Source organism: Rhinopithecus roxellana, chromosome 5 (assembly GCF_007565055.1).
Source record: "Rhinopithecus roxellana isolate Shanxi Qingling chromosome 5, ASM756505v1, whole genome shotgun sequence".
Classification (NCBI taxonomy): Eukaryota; Metazoa; Chordata; class Mammalia; order Primates; family Cercopithecidae; genus Rhinopithecus; species Rhinopithecus roxellana.
The window spans coordinates 151,218,099-151,239,583 of NC_044553.1; the positions used below are offsets into that span (position 1 = coordinate 151,218,099).

The window sequence follows — 21,485 nt, forward strand, 5'->3', positions numbered from 1 at the left end:
AGCACTTTAGGAGGCCGAGGCGGGCGGACCACTTGAGGTCAGGAGTTCAAGGCTAGCCTGGCCAACACAGTGAAACCCCACCTCTACTGAAAGTAGAAAAATTAGCCAGGCATCATGGCACCCGCCTATAATCCCAGCTACTATGGAGTCTGAGGCAGGAAAATCACTTGAACCAGGGAAGCAGAGGTTGCAGTGAGCTAAGATCGTGCCACTGTACTCCAGCCTGGGCGACAGTGCAAGACTCCATCTCAAACAACCAAACACTATACAGAAACAATTTCATTAAATAGGATCATCTTTTTTACTTGTATGATATGTTAAATTTAATTGTATTTGACTTTAAAAGAAAAATAAAATAAAATATGAAACTGAAAGAATTGTTAAACATCAGATAAAAGTTTCTTATCAAAAAGATAATTAATTCCTAAAAGATCCAACACTTAAAACAGACTATGAGAACCAGGAGAATGAAGGCATTACGGTGATTTTAAAAATGTGTCCATTGAGACAGTCTCAATCAACTAGGAGGAACAGAAAAGTTTCTGGAAGTAATATACTATTATATCTGTAATACACTATGTAATATAATAAACCATATAATAATAATAAATGAAAAACTATCTCAGCAAAAATCCTGAGATACTTTGCACCAAGCCTGGTACGGAGAAAACTGATTTTTATAAAAGAGCACAGGTAATATATAATCAGATTAATGGTGATATCTCAAGAAAGGTTAATACAGAAGAAAGTACACAGTCAGGCCTAAAGTATAAGCCGGTAACTATCAGTAGATTGCAACTGATTCTAAACATTTTCTTTTCCTCTGCTTTCTTTCAAAACTCTCATAATTTACTCCTCAGGCACAAATCCTAATACAAATGTGAAACACTGACCAGAAGCCAGTCTAGGGAGGCTCTGATTCTAGAAACAGAAAAAAGAGGGAAAAATCATCACTAAAATGAAAACTAAACCTGCTGACGCCCAGCAGCCACTCACCTCTCCGGTGTAGTCCTTTGGGACTCCCTGATAGACATCCGTGCCATTGGGCCTGTTGATCACAATTCCTGGAGTGGGATTACTGAAAATTAAAGGACACAATTGAAACAAAATGTGGCGTGCCTCCGAAATCTCTCTCTTCAAACACACGCATGTTAGGTGAAAAAATAGGAAACATCTATGTTTGTCAAAGATGCAACTTATGGCCTGCACGGTGGTCAACATGTAAGTGGTTTTAGCAGCTTGGGGATCTCAGCAGTCCCACAGCTCAAGAGCTCTTGGCAGAGGCAGTGAGGAGCTGAGCTTGAAAAGCCTCAGGCAGGGACCAAAAGCCTAGGTGCTCCCGGCTGCCTGCTGGAAACCAGAGAGCACCAAGAGAGCAAGGCCTCATCAAAAGCTCTCTCAGAGCGAAACTACTTTCAGAAAGAGACAGGACAGAGAACAAGACTTTAATACAAGAGCTTAGGCATTAAAGCCTCAGAATGGGTGATGGATGAGCTGAGAATGTGACCAAAGTAAGGGTAGCGCCCTTCACTGCAGCTGCAGCAGGGTGACCACGGAGCTAGGAGGTTAGAACTCGCTGAGTTTATGCCCATACTTGCTGCCTCTGATCTCTGCAAGAAATCAGATAAGCGGGCACAAGGGAACTATTTGTGAAGTTAAACTCAGCAAGTAATAAAATAAGTATAGAAAGAAGGTAGTAGGAAGATCTAACCTATAAACAAAAGCATTCTACGTGCAGGTCTCCTGTGCTGCAGCCTGCTCGGAGCTTAGGAGCAAGCACCGTAGAACCCAACAAGTCCTCCAAGGTGAGGAGGAACTCAGCTTTTAAACCCTTTCAAAGCACCCACCAGGTCTTTGCCACTCCCAGGGCACACCCAAGTTACGGTCAAAGCTCAACATGAGGGTCAGGCGTGGTGGCTCACATCTGTAATCCCAGCATTTTGGGAGGCCAAGGAAGCCAGATCACTTGAGGTCAGAAGTTCAAGACCCGCCTGGCCAACCTGGTGAAATCCTGTCTCTACTAAAAAATACAAAAATTGGCTGGACATGGCGGTGCACACCTGCAGTCCCAGCTTCTTGGGAGGCTGAGGTGGGAGGATCACTTGAACCCAGCAGGTGGAGGGTGCAGTGAGCTGAAATCGCACCATTGCACTCCAGCCTGGGCGACAGAGCAAGACTGTCTCAAAAAAAACAAAAAAAAAAAAAAACAAAAAAAAACCCAAAGTTCAACATGAGGTATCCCTGTGGTCTTTTGTCTGGGAGTCTGTTATATATTCTAACATTAGGCCCACTAGGATTCCTGTGAGTCTATGTGACCTTTTTTTAAATACCCTGAAGTCCTTCACCATCAAGTTCCAAGCATTCCCCCACTTACTCTTCAGAGTAAGCAATGTCATCATACATCATCACAACAATCTGCTCGTCGGGAATCCCATTCCGGTGAATGATCTGGTAGGCATGGCACGCATCTGCCTGGGAGAAATGATTTGGTTAAGTTTTAGATTTTGCCCAGGAGGCTAGGTTTGGAGTTCGAAGGAGTGATGTGTTCTGTCTCCCAGAAGACTTACCGTGAATCATCCCCTATCAGTCAGGCATTTAAGTTACTATTTTCAAACACATATATTGATATTTTTTATCTCACTTTAAAAAGATCCCCCATCCATCCAAAGTATTATTCAGCAGGAAACTAGTGCACACATGGGCTACGTACACATGCACATGTGAGCACACGTGCACACACACACCCCACCACCATCACCAACACCACCACCAGCACCACTGGCACCACCACCATCACCATCACCATCACCACCACCGCCACCACCAATGCTGCCACCACTAATACCACCACCACCACCACCATCGCCACTGCCACCAACACCACCACCACTGCCACCACCACCACCACTACCACTGCCACCTTCACCGCCACCACCACCACTGCCACCGTACCACCACCATCACCACCACCACTATCACTGCCACCACCAACACCACCATCACCACTACCACCGCCACCAATGCCGCCACCACCACCACCAACACCACCACTACCACAACTATCACCATCACCACCGCCACCACTGCCACCACCACCATCACTGCCACCACCACTACCACCACCACTACCACTGCCACCATCATCACTGCCACCACCACCACCACCACTACCACTGCCACCATCACCACTGCCACCACCACCAACACCACTATCACTGCCACCGCCACCACCATTACCACCACCACCACTACCACTGCCACCATCACCACTGCCACCAACACCTCCGCCACCACTGCCACCACCACCACTACTGCCACCACATCTGTAGGTAAGAAGGACCTCTGCAAGTCCTAAGTAACTTGTTTTTATTTTTCAGACTATACAACAGTCTCTGGAAAGCACGGATTTTAGTCTCAGAAACAGAATGACTCAGAATGATCAACAGAGCTAGTTCTATTTCCCACAGGATTCTTCTGATTCAAGTACTTTGTGTGCCAAAGTCACTGTTTAGAGAACTGATTGAACACTCAAAAGTCCAACTCAGGAATTGAGAAATTGCTCTTAAGTTTTAAAAAACAACAAGAATACAAAGGAAGACAATATTAGGAATATGAGAAAAATGTTCCTAATGCAACTCCCTGTCCACGCAAGGGTGAAGACAGACTTGCATCCTTATCTCAGGTGAAACATACTACCACTTCATGCCTTGGAAATCATCAGAAGACAGAAAGGAATAATGTTGCCTGTCTGCTTACATTTAATGCTGTCACTCCTAGAACAAAGATGTAAGTAAGCATAAGGAGAGGCGCGTGCCCAGCAATTTGCCTCCCCAAGGAAGACAGCCTGAGAGACTGGATGTGCACACAGCACACTCGAAACAACACTGAGCATAGCAATAAAACTAAAGCTCATCGAACATTCAGACTGGCACTTTGCCTGTGGCTGTCCCAACCAAATGGATTTATTTCATGACAAAGATGGGTGCTTGGTATACAGTTTTTGAAGGCTGAATGGATGAGTCTAGGACCTGGCACTCAAGAGCAATTAGATGAATGGATGACTGAATAAATAGGAAACTAATACATTTTTATTGACTTCTATTTGTCCAGCACTGTGCTAAGACTTTGTAGGCATTATCTCGTTTAATTCTCATAGCAACCCTTTGTGATAAAGGTAATGATCCCCATTTTATTATGGATAAGGAAAAAGCAGCCTCTGGAGGTGAGGTGACCTGCCCAAGTCACACAGTGCTCAAGTGAAAGATCCCAGGTGTTCTGGCCAGGCACAATGGCTCACGCCTGTAATCCCAGCACTTTGGGAGGCTGAGGCGGGCAGATCACCTGAGGTCTAGAGTTTGAGACCAGACTGACCAACATGGTGAAATCTCATCTCTACTAAAAATACAAAATTAGCTGGGCGTGGTGACACATGCCTTAATCCTAGCTACTCGGGAGGCTGAGGCAGGAGAACCGCCTGAACCCAGGAGACGGAGGTTGCAGTGAGCCAAGATCGCACCATTGCACTCCAGCCTGGACAACAAAAGTGAAACTCAGTCTCAAAAAAAAAAGAAAGATCCCCATGTCCCCAGAACTTGATCCTGCTTCATACAGGGACAAGAGAGAAATCATTAAAATTATAGAGGCCCACAGCAAACACAGATCATTTTAAAATAGTCACTAAATATTATATACACACACACGCACACAGATTGTTAGATATTTAAGTCCCCATTTCTGTGGATTAGTGACCTTCAAACACTAATTGTGGTAGGCAGAATAACAGCTCCCAAGGCTGTCCACATCCTAATCCCAGGAGCCTGTGACTACGTTACATTACAGAGCAAAAGGTTATTAAGATAGCAGATGGATTTCAGGTTGCCAATCAGCTGGTCTTAAAATAGGGAGGTTGTCCCGGATTATTCTAGTGCCCCAATGTCATTTTTGTTTATTTTTTTGTTTTCTTTTTTTTGAGACAGGGTCTTACTGTCTCCCAGGCGGGAGTGCACAGGTGCAATCTCAGCTCACTGCAGCCTCCACCTCCTGGGCCTCCCACCTCAGCCTCCCAGGTAGCTGAGACTACAGGCATACACCACTGCACCTGGCTAATTTCTAAAATGTTTTGTAGAGACAGGGTCTGGCTACGTTGCTTTGGCTGGTCTTGAACTCCTGGGCTCAAGCGATCCACCTGCCTTGGATAGAGAGTGCTAGGATTACAGGTGCAAGTCACTGTGCCCAGCCTTCAGTGGGCCTAATGTAATCACAAAGGCTTTTGTATGTGGAGACAGAGGCAGGAGTCAGTGTCCGAGTAATGCAGTGTAAGAAAGATTCAACTGACCCTTGTTGGCACTGAGGATGGAAGAAGGGGCCAGAAGCCAATAACTGCAGGCAGCGTCTAAAAGCTGGAAAAGACAAGAAAGTGGAGCCTCCACTAGAGTCACCAAGGAACACAGCCCAGGCAACACTGTGATTTAACCCAGTGGCAGCCGTTTCACATTTCTTACCTCCAGAACTGTAAGATAATAAATTTGTGTTGTTTCAAACCATGAAGTCTGTGGCAATCTGTTTAAGCAGTGACAGTAAACTAGTACAGCTATGGTGGAAGTAGAGTGTAACTGGCACTCCACTCTCTCTGGAAGACATCTTGACATTATCAATGAGGTTCAACCACACACCCTCCAACCCAGCAATTCTACTCCTAGCCATATAGCCTAGCAAAACTCTATCTCCCACAGATAACCAGAAAATGTTCAGAGCATCAGTTTAACAGCAAAAGCCAAGAAATAACTCCAATGATTGAGAGCTGGAAAAATACATTGTCATAGGTTCACATAAATGGAATACCTGAAAATGAACGGACTACAAGCCACTACTCAGATGATGGGTACCCAAGAAGCACAAACCCCACCACTACGCAATATATCCATGGAGCCCCTGAATCTATAAAAACTTTAAAAAATACGCAAATAAGTACAACCCAGTTTTCAAAATAGACAACTCTTGGGAACATAATGAAAAAAAGTCATAGAAAGAACAAGTCATAGATTACATTTATATAAAGGTCAAAACAGGCTAATGTAAACATTATGCTGTTTACAGTTAAACAGACATACAGCAAAACTATAAAGCAAAGGAATGAATGACAAAAAATTGAGAAGCTTGGTCTCTGAAGGGAAGGAAGGGGGAGTCCATCAGACAGGGGACAAGGTACTAGTACAATTCTATTTTTTTTAGCAAGATGCAAGGTACACAGGTATTCATTTTATTATTCTTTAAGTTGTACACATGTTATACAGACATTATTTGCCTGCTTTAGTTTTAAAAAATCAAATCAGGCTGGGTGCAGTGGCTCACACCCGTAATTCTAGCACTTTGTGAGGCCAAGGATCCCAGCACTTTGGGATCACTTGAGGTCAGGAGTTTGAGACCAGCCTGGCCAATATGGTAAAACCCCGCCTCTACTAAAAATACAAAGAAATTAGCCAGGCGTGGTGGTGCATGCCTGTAATCCCAGCTACTCAGGAGGCTGAGGCAGGAGAAATCACTTGAACCCAGGAGGCAGAGGTTGCAGTGACCCAAGATTACACCACTGCACTCCAGCCTGGGCAACAGAGCAAGACTCTGTCTCAAAAAAAACAAAAAACAAAAAAAAAACCTTGATAAATTGGCTCAGCAAAATTAAAACCTTCAGTGCTTCCAAAGACATTATTAAGAAAATAAAAAGACAAGCAACAGACTATGAGAAAATATTTGCAAAACATATATCTGACAAAGGGCTTACACTGAAACTCCCAAAGAACTCCTATACCACAGAGCCAAAAACGGGCAAAAGATTTCAATAAACATTTCACCTAAGAAGATATACAAATGGTTAGTCAGCAAATGAAAAGATGTCCAACATCACCCGTTATTAGGAAATGCAAATTAAAACCACACTGAGCTACCACTTCACAGACAGACAATAACAAGCGTTGTCGAGAACTGAGGAACCAAGAGCATCCATACATCTATGGGAATGTAACGTGGAGCCATGATTCTGGAAACGAGCTTTACAGTTTCTCGAAGTGTCAAACATAAATTTACCATGTGACCCAACAATTCCAACTCTTATTTTTTTTGAGACGGAGTCTTGCTCTGTCGCCCAGGCTGGAGTGCAGTGGTGCGATCTTAGCTCACTGCAACCTCCGCCTCCCGGGTGCAAGCGATTCTACTGCCTCAGCCTCCTGAGTAGCTGGGATTACAGGTGTTTACCACCACACCCAGCTAATTTTTATATTTTTAGTAGAGATGGGGTTTCACCATGTTGGTCAGGCTGGTCTCAAACTCCTGACCTCGTGACCCACCCGCCTTGGCCTCCCAAAGTGCTAGGATTACAGGTGTGAGCCACCACACCCGGCCTGCAATTCCAACTCTTAAGTACCTACTCAAGAGAAACAAAAAAATGTATTCACACAAAGATTTGCACGCAAATGTTCTTGGCAGCATTGTTCATAATAACCAAAAATTGGAAACAACCCAAATGTCCATCAACTGGTAAATGGGCAGGCAAAACGTGGTCTATCCATACAATGGAATACTATTTGCGAATAAAAGGGAGTGGAGCACTGATGCATGCTACAACGTGAACAAACTTCAAAAACATGAGACTAGGAGAAGCCAGACACAAAAGACCATACACTGTTTAGCTCCATTGATAGGAAATGTTCAGAATAAACAAATCTATACAGCTAGAAAGTAGATGATTAGTAGTTGCCTGGGGCTAGAAGTGGGAAGTGCAAATATGCCCAAAGGATTTTTTTTTTTTTGAGTCAGTCTTGCTCTGTTGCCCAGGCTGGAGTGCAGTGGTGTGATCATGGCTCACTGCAGCCTCTGCCTCCAGGGTTCAAGCAATTCTTGAACCTCAGCCTCCCAAGTAGCTGGGATTACAGGCGTGTGCCACCACGCCCAGCTAATTTTTGTATTTTTAGTAAAAATTGGGTTTCACCATGTTGGCCAGGCTGGTCTCGAACTCCTGGCCTCAAATGATCCATCTGCCTTGGCCTCCCAAAGTGCTGGGATTATAGGTGTGAGCCACCGCCCAGCCTGCCCAAAGGATCATACTGGGATGATGGAAATATCAAACTGACCTATAGTGATGTTTGCACAACTTGGTAAATTTACTAAAAAATCACTGAGTTACATAAATTAAACTCAGTGGATGAATTAAGATGATATGTCTTAAACTCAGCCTCAATAAAGTTATATATTTTCTGCAGGAGCAAGTTCAGAGTGCCTTGTGTTGTTGCTCCTGCACTGTTTGGGACCCCCAGCACTCTTGAGAGGTAGGTGCTTTCATCCCCATCTTACAGACGGGGACAAGCTCAGGAAGGGCCATGGCTGACCCCAACGGTGCCTCGTGCCCCATCTTCCACCCTCATTGCTGCCTCATCAGGCTATGACTCTCTTCTGAGCCTTGGGGGCACTTGGTTGCCTCTACCTTTGTTAACTCAGCAGGTTCTTCAATTAAGTCAAATATTTACTAGCACTCAAAAGAGATACAAGTGGGGTTCAACTCAAACAATGTGAAAATGGCATTACTACTTGTATTACTTCCCCTAAACCCATGTGACCTATACTGTATTTTCCCTGCTTAAGCCCAGAAAAGTCATAAAAGGTCATATTCGAGAGGTGGGCATTGAGCAAGACTTCTAAGGAGCACAGAGCCCTCCGGAATGACGAACAGAGATTGTGTCTTGGCTGGTTTCATAACTTGTGCTGGGAATTCCGCTGGTCTTCCTAATGCCTCCCGTGATTTGCCGAGAGGATCACTGTCCCCACTCTGCTTGCACTGCCTCCAGCTTGGCCAGCTGTCAGCTAAACAAAGACAAGTCAAACAAGGTCTAAATACATTGGCAAGCCGCGTGTCACAGTTGCTGTAAAGGATCTGCTCTCCAGCCAGCTCTGCTCACCTGTCAAGTGTACATATATGATCACTTCCTGACACACAGCTGAGCAGTGCTGAGGTGAGGCACCAGGCTGGGGTTTTGCAAGGTGCCTCGCTGACCCCACTGCCAACCCCACAGAAAGAATCTGACAATGTAGTTTGTTCAAACTTATACGGCACGTAACTGGAGGGAAGGAATGACACCTGAGGTCTGAACAAATCCAGAGCCACATTCTTTCCAAGGTCCTGTACTGCCTCTGGCATTTACAAGGATGGCCCTGCTGCACGAATGGGCCCATGCCCACATCCCACACGCTAGGCATTCCCCTGCACAATCCCCTCCATCCTCCTTCCTAATCCCTTCCCACCATGTCCTCTTTAAAAGCAGATTTCAGGCCAGACACAGTGGCCTGTAATCTGAGCACTTTGGGAGGCCGAGGAAAGAGGATCACTTGAGCCCAGGAGTTCGAGACCAGCCTGGGAAACATAGCAAGACTTCATCTCTAAAAAAAAATATTTTTAACTAGTTGGGCATGGTGGCGCACCTGTGGTCCCAGCTACTTAGGAGGATCCCTGGAGCCCAGAAGTTCGAGGCTGCAATGAGCTATGATAACACCACTGAGCTCCAGCCTAAGTGACAGAATAAGACCCTGTTGGTGAAAAAATAAAAATAAAAGCGGATTTCTTCTTTTGTTTTTATTTTTTTGGAGACAGAGTCTCGTTCTGTCACCCAGGCTGGAGTGCAGTGGCACGAACTCGGCTCACTGCAACTTCCGCCTACCAGGTTCAAGCAATTCTCCTGCCTCAGCCTCCCGAGTAGCTGGGATTACAGGTGCCTGCCACCATGCCTGGCTAATTTTTGTATTTTGGTAGAGACAGGGTTTCACCATGTTGGCCAGGCTGGTCTCAAACTCCTGACCTCAGGTGATCCACCTGGTCAGTCTCCCAAAGTGATGAAATTACAGGCGTGAGCCACCACGCCCTGCCGCGGATTTCTTTTTTTAAACATAAAAGTGATACTGTGCAACAACATGGATTAACCTCCAAACACCATAAGTTGTGAGCTCGTCTGGCCAGGCGCGGTGGCTCACACTTGTAATCCCAGCACTTTGGGAGGCTGAGGCAGGTGGATCACCTGAGGTCAGGAGTTCAAGACCAGTCTGGCCAACATGGTGAAACCCTGTCTCTACTAAAAATATAAAAATTAGCTGGGTGTGGTGGCAGGTGCTTGTAATCCCAGCTATTTGGGAGGCTGAGGCAGGAGAATCGCTTGAACCCAGGAGGCAGAGACTGCAGTGAGCCTGAGATCACGCCATTGCACTCTAGACTGGGCAACAAGAGCAACGCTCCATTTCAAAAAAAAAAAAAATTTTAAATAAATAAACAAATAGCTTGTCAGAAGAACAGACTGTGAGTCACCACCACCTCCTTCCTGCACTCCCTGGCCACTCCCTTTCACCCCCATCGCTGCAGTCTGCCCAGTCTACCTTTGGCCCCGCCAGCCTCGATTTTTGCCCCTTGGCCCACAAAACCTCAAATATTTACTATCTGGCCCATTATAGAAAAAAGTTTGGAGGCTCCAGTCTTGAGCCAGATAGCAACGGTGAGGTTCTGAATGTGTGGGGGTGGGGAAGGGGCTTGCCAGGAGCACACAGAGTGAGGAGCTCCCTGCTCCTGTCATTGGTGACATGGCACCTGTCCAACCCTTTATCTAGTTCTGAGTGGAGAGGTTCTCTCAAAGGGAAAGAAAGGGGGAGCTCATGCCTGGGCCTTCTCCTCCTAACATGCCTCACCATGCCCTCACCCTGCCTTGCTGGTCTCCTTCTCCCTCGCTCTCTCCTCCCCATCTACCTGGCCCATGCGCTGTCCTTTCATGCCCTGTGGCCACCTTCCTTTCCACCAGGGCCCTGGCTTTGCTCAGATGACCTACCCAGCTCCAAGTGGTCAGGAGCTTCCCCGAGTGTGAACTGGAAATCCATTTCCCCTCCCCAGGGACTGACTGACTTGAACATGAGCATGTGATGCAATTCTGGCCAGGCAGACATGGGACAAAGTCCACCCATGGCCCCAGGAAAAGATGTGCATTCTGATAAAGAGCAAGCCAAACAGACAAGACACACAGATGGCCTCTTTTTGTTCTTTGAGAGTTTGTTTGGATGTGACACCTGGAGCTGCTGCAGCCATTTCATGACTATGAGGAGAGTGTATTTGAGGACAGTTCTCACAACCATGATGACAGAGTAGAAAGATGAAAAGGGGCCAGGCACAGTGGCTCACACCTGTAATCCCAGCACTTTGGGAGGCCGAGGTGGGTGGATCACTTGAGGCCAGGAGTTCAAGACCAGCCTGGGCAACACGGCAAAACCCATCTCTACTAAAAATACAAAAATTAGCCAGGCATGGTGGCAGGAGCCTATAATCCCAGCTACTCAGGAGGCTGACGCAGTGGAATCGCTTGAACCCAGGAGGTGGATGGTGCAATGAGCCGAGATCACACCACTGCACTCCAGCCTGAGTGACAGAACAAGACTCTGCCTCAAAAAAGGAAGGAAGGAAGGAGGGAGGGAGGGAGGGAGGGAGGGAGGGAGGGAGGGAGGGAGGGAAGGAAGGAAGGAAGGAAGGAAGGAAGGAAGGAAGGAAGGAAGGAAGGAAGGAAGGAAGGAAGGAAGGAAGGAAGGAAGGAAGGAAGGACGGAAGGAAGGACGGAAGGAAGGACGGAAGGAAGGAAAGAAAGAAAATAAATGGACCTGGGTTTGAGATAATGAGGCTAAACTGCTTAATTAGCCAACCCTGGAGTCTCCACACGCCTGATTCAAACCACCAGGGAGGGCTCTGGTACAGGCACTTGAAGGCACCTGATGTGCTGGCCATGCCCCTCACTGTGATTTTATATTCCCACTGCCAGCTGATGCTCTTCCCTCCACGAGGAAAGAGCTTCTGTGGAAATCCCATCACCCTTCAAACCCATGTCAAGCCTCTCCTCCAAGAAGCTGCATTCCCATCCCTCTCCTGACGGACCTCCTCTACTTCTGGACCCAAACCCAGCAACTGGAGCTCTGTAGAAACTGCTCGTTCTCAGCCTCGAGTTCAGGTATTTGGCACCTACCCTAAAAGCCTGGGGGCTCCTGACCAGAGGGCCCTGACTCCCCATTCCACAATCCTCCCCTAAGCTCCTTGCAAACCATGGGCCTCAAGTGAAAAACATTAAACTCAACGGACCAATACGTCAAGTCTGTTTGAATGCTCAGAAAAATTTTGCTGTGCTTGCCATGTCCAGAATGCAATGCCAGCAACACACTCTGAGTAGCAGTTGTGATTGCTTAAAGACAGAGATGCATTCCGAGAGATGCTTCACAAGGTGATTTCTGTCATTTTGTGAACATCATAGAGTGAATTTATACAACCCTAGATGGTCTAGCCCAGCAGTCCACAACCTTTTCGGCACCAGGGACTGGTTTCGTGGAAGACAATTTTTGCACACACACGGGTGAGGGGCAATGGCTTCAGGATGAAACTGTTCCACCTTAGATCATTAGGCATTAGATTCTCACAACGAGTACGCAACCTAGATTCCTCATATACGCAGTTCACAATAGGCTTCACGCTCCTATTCGAATCTAATGGCTTCGATGACCTGACAGGTGGAGCTGGGGTGGTAACGTTTGCTATAATCCTCAGGTGGTAATACTAGGCTATCAACCTGTACGGCATGTTACTGTCATGAATACTGCAGACAAATGGAACACAATGGCAAGTATTTGTGTATCTAAACATAGGAAAAGTACAGTAAAAATACACCACTATACTTTATGGGACCATTGTCGTGTATGCGGTCCATCAGTGAACGAACTTGTTATACGGCGCGTGACTAATTACAAATGACCTGCTTCCTTTGGCTGTGTAAGTTTTCTATAATAAACCTTAATGTGTTAAATTATTAATACAAAAAAGGAAACTATTTTAAAATAAAAGATAAAGTAATGCCAAGATACCCATGCCACATGACTAGAGTAGTGATTATGAGCATGGGCTGTGGAGCACGGACTGCCTGGGTTCAAATCTCAGCTCCATCCCTTACCAGCTGTGTGACCTTAGGTAAGTAACCCAGCCTTTCTGTGCCTTAGCCCCACCCCCCATCTTACAATGGAGAGCTAATAGGACCTATCCTCTTGGGTTGTCTGAGGATTGAGATAACACATGCCAAGGGCTTGGAACTGAGCCCTGCACACAGGAAGCGCTTAGTCAAGGGCAGCCTTCTTCCACCAGAATGTCAGCACTACAGAGCCGGTGGGGTGACTTGCATCGCCAGCACCCTGAATAGCACTTGACTCACACGTGCTCAGCAGGAATGAGCTAGGTACCATTTCCAGTCAGTTCTGCTCCTGGGCCACTTCCATCTGCTCAGCTTTTCTCTTTTTTTTGGCTCGTTCTGGGATTGTGCCACATTTCCCAGGTGCCTGCGCCCCTCTGCCCATCCTGGCCAATCTTGCTGGCCCCTCTCCCAGGTCTGCCTCTGTCCCCACTCCATCCCAGGCCGGCCACACTCTCACACCTCTCTGGAACTCATGCTTGGCTGCTCCCTTCTCCCCGTTATCCATGCAATCCCCCCAACACCCCACCTCACTCCTTCAGCTCTTCCTGATCACCCCAGACTCCGCTCTGATTCCACGACTTCCGAAGGGGTCCTCCTTACTCACCCCATGCTCAGGACACTGGATGCAGAATGTCCTGCCAACATCACCTCAGACTACGCCCCCACTCCCTTAAACACTGAATCCCAGCCCAAAATGGAAAACTGAGAAATCCCATTTGGTTGAGACAAAACAAGGTTTAATTAACAAGCATAACGCATAGAGAGCACTTAGCAATGGTTTATTTGTGCCTGGTCTGCCACTCTTCCCGAAACAAGAGACTTGTAGATGAATGTTGTATTAATCCAAGGAAAATGTAAACCTCTATGAAAACGTAGGTTTAAAATCTGCCTAGGTTCTATGGAGACCATTCTTTCGAATACTCTTTTAATGATAAGCCTCCAAAGTCAAGAAGGCAAATGGCAGCTGGCTGAGGGCAGAAGCAGCCCCTTGGGGAGGCGGGCTGAGGCAGGGGTGAATCAGCACAAGTTTCACCTCCACCGGCCGTAAAGCCATCACCCACTCTTACTCGCAGATGAATATTTCAGTTTGGGCCACTTATTTGGCCTGGTTTCCCTTCGCTCTATTTTGATATTTAGTATTTACTCAGGGAAACTAGCAACCCTAAAAAAAAAAAGGTTTCCGGGAGCAAAGGGTAATTGGATAACCTCTACTCAATAATGTTTAATAATACATTTTCTTAAAAGCTGGTTGTATAAAAATCAGGGTGGGTGATGAGTAATCATGTTAACTCTCTGCGATCTGTATTTAACAGCTAATCTTTCCAACTTGAGGTTAGAGGGGGGAAGAAAACTGAAGGCTGAACAGCTGTGTGTGCAGGCTGCTCCTCTTTACATGGCTCAGGTCTGTGGTTAAGTATTAAAAGGAGAAGGGATCATTTGCCACAACAACTTTTTAATCAAGCCAAATTTCCTATTTGGCTAACATACAAAAACGATTCGAGAAATGAGTTATTCATTCATTCAGTGACTGTAAATACAGACTGGATTTCAATGACAGTACAAAATCAAAGAATGTATGATATCTCATTATCTTTTTTTTTTTTTTTTAAACAAGGTCTCAAGCTGCAGTGCTGTGGCTGTGCAGTGCTGTGGCTATGCACAGGTGCGATAATAGCTCATGGCAGCCTTCAACTCCTGGGCTCAAGCAATCCTCCCACTTCAGCCTCCAGAGTAGCTGGGACTATAAGCATGCTGGCTGGTATCTTATTAATAATTTTTTATATTGATTACATATTGAAATGATAATGGTTTGGAAATATTGGTTTAAAGAAGTTATTAAGACTGGGTGTGGTGGCTCACGCCTGTAATGCCAGTACTCTGGGAGGCCAAGGTGGGCAGATCACCTGAGGTCAGGAGTTCAAGATCAGCCTGGTCAATGTGGTGAAACCCCGTCTCTGCTAAAAATACAAAAATTAGCTGGATGTGGTGGTGGGTGCCTGTAATACCAGCTACTCGGGAAGCTGAGGCAGGAGAATAGCTTGAACTAAGGAGGTGGAAGCTGCAGTGAGCCCATGTTGTGCCACTGCATTGCAGCCTGGGCAACAGAGCAAGACTCTCAAATTTAGAAAAAAAACAAAAGAATTTATTAAAATTAATTTCACCTTCTAAATGTGGCTACTAGAAAATTTACCATGGCTCTCCTACCAGACAGGGCTGCTCTAGAGCCAGTTGGCCTGGGTTTGAAAACTGGCCCCACCACTTGTGAGCTGTACCGCATTGGGCAAACTGCTGACCTTGCCTATGCCTCAGTCCAATCATTCGTAGAGAGGGAGTAAGAACTAGACCAACGGCATATAACCCCACTGCAGGGCTTAAAGGACTTTGTGTAAAGTGTACTTAGAAGAGAGCTCAACCTATAGATACTGCAAGTCTAAGCATTTGTTTCTGAGACTGACAAGATTAAATGACTTTTTATAAAAAGTAACAGCTAGGCCAGGCGCGGTGGCTCAAGCCTGTAATCCCAGCACTTTGGGAGGCCGAGACGGGCGGATCACGAGGTCAGGAGATCGAGACCATCCTGGCTAACACGGTGAAACCCCGTCTCTACTAAAAAAATACAAAAAACTAGCCGGGCGTGGTGGCGGGCGCCTGTAGTCCCAGCTACTCGGGAGGCTGAGGCAGGAGAATGGCGTGAACCCGGGAGGCGGAGCTTGCAGTGAGCTGAGATCCGGCCACTGCACTCCAGCCCGGGCGGCAGAGCGAGACTCCGTCTCAAAAAAAAAAAAAAAAAAAAAGTAACAGCTGTATTGAGATAGAGTTCATGCACCATAAAAGTCAGTCTTCTAAAACAGACAATTCAGTGGTTTCTAGTATGTTCACCAAGTTGTGTACTCATCACCGCTACTCCCAGAGCATTCTCATTCCTGCAAAGAGAGACCCCATGTCTGTCGGAAGTCACTCCCCAGTCTCTCCACCCAGCCCTTGGCAACTACTGACCTACTTTCTATCTCTACAGATTTTTCCAAAGTTGGACTTTCGTTTAAATGGAATCATAACATATGTGGTCTTTGTGACTAGCTCCCCAGCATGTTTGTAAGGTTCACCCACGTTGAAGCACGTGTGAGTACTTCTTTCTTTCTTATGGTCAAATAATATCTTCTTAATGAATAGATACTGTGTTTCTCCATTCAGCCTTTGATGGACATCCGGGTTGTTTCCACCTTTTGGTTCTTATGAAAAATACTGCTATGAACAGTCATGTACATGTTTCTGTATAGACACGTTTTCATCTCTCTTAAGGACATGCTTAGGAGTGGAATTGCTGGGTCATATGTTCAACTTGATGTTTAACTTTCTGAGGAACAGCCAGACTCTTTCCCAAAGTGGTTGTACCAGTTTACATCCCACAGGGGAGGCTGGACTTTTCATGGACACTCAGATGTGGATTCTTTTCTTTTTCTCTCTACCTTCTGCTAGGCTGATGTGGGGAAATCCAGGGAAGATGGGGGAGGAGGGTGTGAAGAGAGAGCAGCAGGGCAAAGAGGCCTGGGGGTCCTTTCACCAGAGTTCTGGCCTCAGTCCTGTCTGGTCCCCACTTGCCATGTGACCTTGAGCAAGTCACCTCTACTCTCTAGGCCTCAGTTTCCTTATCTCTAAAATGAAGATGTTGAACTACGTAGGTCTCAACCTGGGTGATCTGGCTCCCTGGGGAAACTGGGCAATGTCTGGAGACATTCTGGGTTATTACAGTGGAGCAGGCGATGCTGCCATCATCTAACGGGTGTCACGGACGCCGCTAAACCTCAAATGCACAAGACAGCCCCCAACAACCAAAAACGACCTGGTCCCCAACTATCAACAGTGCCAAGGTTCAGAGACCTTGCATCGGACTAAGGTGGCCCTATGGAAACTTCTGAGGAACTGCCAAACTGTTTTCCAAAATGGCTACACCATCTTATGATCGTCCTAGCAACATATGAGGGTTCTGATTTCCCCACATCCTCTCCAACACACCTATGTTATAGTCAGCCTAACAGGTCTGTCAATGGCTTTTCAAGTCTTTTCTGTTTAATATTAACAATGTCTGGAATTGTTTTCAGAATGCCAGTGTCCTAAAAAAACAAAATAGGTTAGTCATTTTCTTACCTGGTGCCTATAATTATACCAGCCATTTGAACCCGCCACGATCACTACCCAGTGCTTGCCTCCATCTTCAGGATCATCTATGGGAACAGCACCAATGCCCAGGGTTACACTGAGAAATACAGCTACTTTCCAAACCATTCTGCACCTTGGAGTTCAACTGCAGAAACCTGAGAAGGGAAACACAGAGTCAAGTACAAAGCAACAAGAACAGATAAACATTGGCCGGGGGCGGTGGTTCACCCCTGTAATTCCAGCACTTTGGGAGGCAGAGGCAGGTGGATCATTTGAGGTCAGGAGTTCGAGACCAGCTTGGCCAACATGGCGAGACCCTGTCTCTACTAAAAATACAAAAATTAGCTGGGCATGGTAGCACGTGCCTGTAATCCCAGCTACTTGGGAGGCTGAGGAAGGAGAATCACTTGAACCCAGGAGACGGAGACGGAGACTGCAGTAAGCTAGACCATGCAACCATACTCCAGCCTGGGTGACAGAGTGAGACTCTGTCTCAAAAAAAAAAAAAAAAAAAAAAACCAGATAAACATTGTCAGCCCCTAAGAAAATATCATAGTAAATGGGTCAAAAAGATAAGGCCATTTAACCACCAGACAGAGTATGTTGAGGATAACAATGAAGATCAGGAGGGTTTCTATTTTTGCTCTATTTCTCCACCCTGTGAGTGGAGAAGGGGCTGTCCATACCTCCTGATCTTCACTACAAGCCCAAGTCATGCATATAAAACCAAAGAATATCCAGAAAGGTCTCTGGGCACTTTTTAAAGTTTTTGACATAACTCAAAATACAGTTGATAAAATTCATCCACAACATTCACTATTGGAAAGAATATCTACCACATACTATGAAGTGTTTGTAAGAAAAGAATATACATGTAAAATAAACTGTGCAGGCCGGGTGCAGTGGCTCACGCCTGTAATCCTAGCATTTTGGGAGGCCAGCGTATTACCTGAGGTCAGGAGTTCAAGACCAGACCGGTCAACATAGTAAAACTCTAGCTCTACTAAAAATTCAAAATTAGCTGGGCATGGTGGCACACACTTGTAGTCTCAGCTACTAGGGTGGCTGAGGCAGGAGAATCGCCTGAACTCAGGAGGTGGAGGTTGTAGTGAGCCAGATCAGGCCTCTGCACTCCAGCCTAGGTGACAGAGTGAGACTCTGTCTCAAAACTAAAAATACAAATAAAAGTTTTATCAGAAAAAATAAATTTTAAAAATAAAATAAACTGCACAGAAAAATATGGAAGACAGACATAAAATTTTAACACTATTGCTGGGTAGTAGGCAGGATCAAGGGTGATTTTCTTCCTCATTTTTGTCTCCTTTTAGAAACAATAAAGTTTCTAAAAATTCAGTGCAGGTTTAATGAAAACATTGATGGGCAATTTAAGTTTATAATGTAAATTATCTGGATGAGCTATAGTCAAACATTAATTCATGTTGTTTTTGCATCACACTTACAGAGCATGGACATACGCTCTGTACAACATACAGGGCAAACATTTTCATCCTTGTTTTACAGAAAGGAGAGGTTGAGGTCTGAGAGCAATGAGCTGCCTAATAGCCATGGACTGTCGTCGCTGGCCAGAGCTAGGACCATGCCTTCTGAACGGCTGGTCCGGCACTCTTTCTGTTGTATGGCTCTGCATCTCAAGACTTCATTATTACTGAGGCCAGGCGTGGTGGCTCACACCTGCAATCCCCGCACTTAGGAAAGCAGAGGCGGACGGACCACTTGAGGTCAGGAGTCCGAGACCAGCCTGGCCAACATGGCGAAACCCTGTCTCTACTAAAAGTACGCAAATTAGCCAGGTGTGGTGGCAAGAGCCTGTAATCCCAGCTACTCAGGAGGCTGAGACAGGAGAATCACTTGAATCCGGGAGGTGAAGGTTGCAGTGAGCCAAGATCACAACACTACACTCCAGTCTGGGCAACAGAGCGAGACTCCGTCTCAAAAAACAAAAAAAAAAAATACTTCATTATCATTGAAGTACATGCACTGTTTTATACCTCAATGCCAAAACCTTAAATACCTTGTTAAAGTACAAATGGAAAACAGCACCAAGCCTATGGCTGTGCGATAAGAAAAATACACAGTCACTGAGATGTGGGGACTCACAGCAGGAGATGTGTGAGGCTGACTTCTGTCCCAATGCCACAAGCAGGGCTGGTGGTGCTCATTCATTCATTCACTCACCACTCAGCCAGTCTCTGCAACACCTACTTTGCCAGACAAGGTGCTGGGTGCTGAAAACTCAATGGGGACAGAACAAAGCCTGTGTCTTCACGGAAGATGCACCCAGATGAAGGGTGATCCACTTCTAAACTGAAGAAACCATCCTCAACGTTCTGAGTCGAGTCCTCAAAGCGATGGATTTTCTCCACTAACTAAATAGGAAGCCCTGAGTCTCTTGAAAAGAGTCTTAGGCCAGTAATTCTCCCACTTGAATATGCACCTAGGTCACCTGGGGATCTAGGAGGCAGATTCTGATTCAGTAGGCCTGGGGTAGGGCCTGAGACTGCATTTCTCGTTTTTTTGTTTTTTTGTTTTATTTTTTTTTTATTTTTGAGAGTCTTGCTCTGTGGCTCAGGCTGGAGTACAGTGGTGCGATCTCGGTTCACTGCAACATCCGCCTCCCAAGTTCAAGCGATTCTCCTGCCTCAGCCTCCCGAGTAGCTGAGATTACAGGTGCCCACCACCATGTCCAGCTAATTTTTGTATTTTTAGTAGAGACAGGGTTTCGCCATGTTGCCCAGGCTGGTCTCGAATGTCTGACTTTAGGTGATCCGCCCATCCCGGCCTCCCAAAGTGCCGGGATTATAGGCATGCGTCACTGCATGACCGCCCCCCTCCACCGCCGCCATGAGACTGCATTTCTAACAAGTCTCAGGTGACACTATGCTGCTAGCCTCAGATTACCTTTGATGTGGCAGAACTGCATGAAATCCCCCAGGCTCTGGTCCACCTGTCCTCAATCCAGCATCCTGGTCAACAGACTGCACTGCTCCATCCTCAAGCGCTATCTCCTAACAAGAACTTAATTATTAAGCTGAAAGCCTGAATTGGTGCTAAATTTAGGTTTCTTTAGCTCCACTGCAAGGCCCATGGATGGGCAACTGGTAACTACAGTAAGACGCCCCCAGATTTGTTTTCTTCGGTAGGGGCTAGTATGGCACATAACAGACAGGTCAGTGGAGTGCTGAGGACCCCCAGTGCTAGAACCACGGGGTCTGTTAAAGTGCACCTGAGGAGGCTCCCCACACGTCCACTCCACCTGACAAGGGCTCACTGTGGGGCTGTGCTTCCAGAAAGGGATCCTGATCCAGACCTCAACAGAGAGTTCCTGGACCTCATGCAAGAAAGAATTTGGGGCAAGTCCACAGAATAATGTGCAAGCAAGCTTACTCAGCAAGTGAAAGAATGAAAGAACAGGTTACTCTATAGACAGAACAGGGTGTTCCCAAAAGCAAGAGAAGGACCATGTCCACCTTAGGTGCAATGCTTGTTTAGACATAAGACAACAAAGCAAAACAAAGCCACAGGGAGATGTGCCTACTACAAGGGCTTGTGACAGAGGCTCGTTAATCTTTGTAGAGCTGCTGTCTTTCACAAGAATCTATGCTATTATCTTTAAGGTGAAACTTATGGTCTGGCGCGGTGGCTCACACCTGTAATCCCAGCACTTTGGGAGGCCAAGCAGGCGGATCACTTGAGGTCAGGAGTTCGAGACCAGGCCTGGGCAACATGGTGAAACCCCGTCTCTACTAAAAATACAAAATTTAGCCGGGCGTGGTGGCGCACGCCTATAATCCCAGCTACTCAGGAAGCTGAGGCACGAGAATCACTTGAACCCGGGAGGCAGAAGCTGCAGTGAGCCAAGATCGTGCCACTGCACTCCAGTGTTGGCGACAGAGCAAGACCCTGTCTTAAATAAATAAATAGATAAATAAATAAATAAACAAATGAAATAAAGTGAACTTATTATTAAACTAAAAATCCTTTTGTTCTTAAGATACTGGGACATCAGGACCTTTCCTGGGTCTATTTGGTAAACATTAACCTGTTCCCTTAACCGTAAACATCCTGTGACTAAGAATGCCTAACCTCCTGGGACTGCAGCCCAGCAGGTCTCAGCCAAATTTTACCCGGCCCTTGTTCAACACGGAGTCACTCTGGTTCAAGCACCCCTGTCAACTCGAAGGTAAGGAATCAATACTAGATACAATTATACAAAGATGTGAGGAAGCAACAGTGAGGACAGGCGAGAGAGAGTCAAGGAGCAAAAATATCCATGTACCCCAAGCTCTTCGGTGA

At 46.2% G+C, this 21,485-nt stretch overlaps 1 protein-coding gene across 1 annotated transcript in view; it reads right to left on the bottom strand.

The window, feature by feature from the left end:
- Positions 1-21,485, bottom strand: part of LGMN (legumain) — a 43,929-nt gene that overhangs the window by 12,943 nt on the left and 9,501 nt on the right. The window contains exons 2-4 of the mRNA XM_010384503.2: positions 17,160-17,326; positions 2,375-2,472; positions 997-1,078 (exon numbers count right to left, since the gene is read on the bottom strand). Coding sequence (XP_010382805.1) covers positions 997-1,078; positions 2,375-2,472; positions 17,160-17,297 — 318 coding nt within the window. The 5' untranslated portion in view covers positions 17,298-17,326. The remainder of the gene's footprint in view (positions 1-996; positions 1,079-2,374; positions 2,473-17,159; positions 17,327-21,485) is intronic.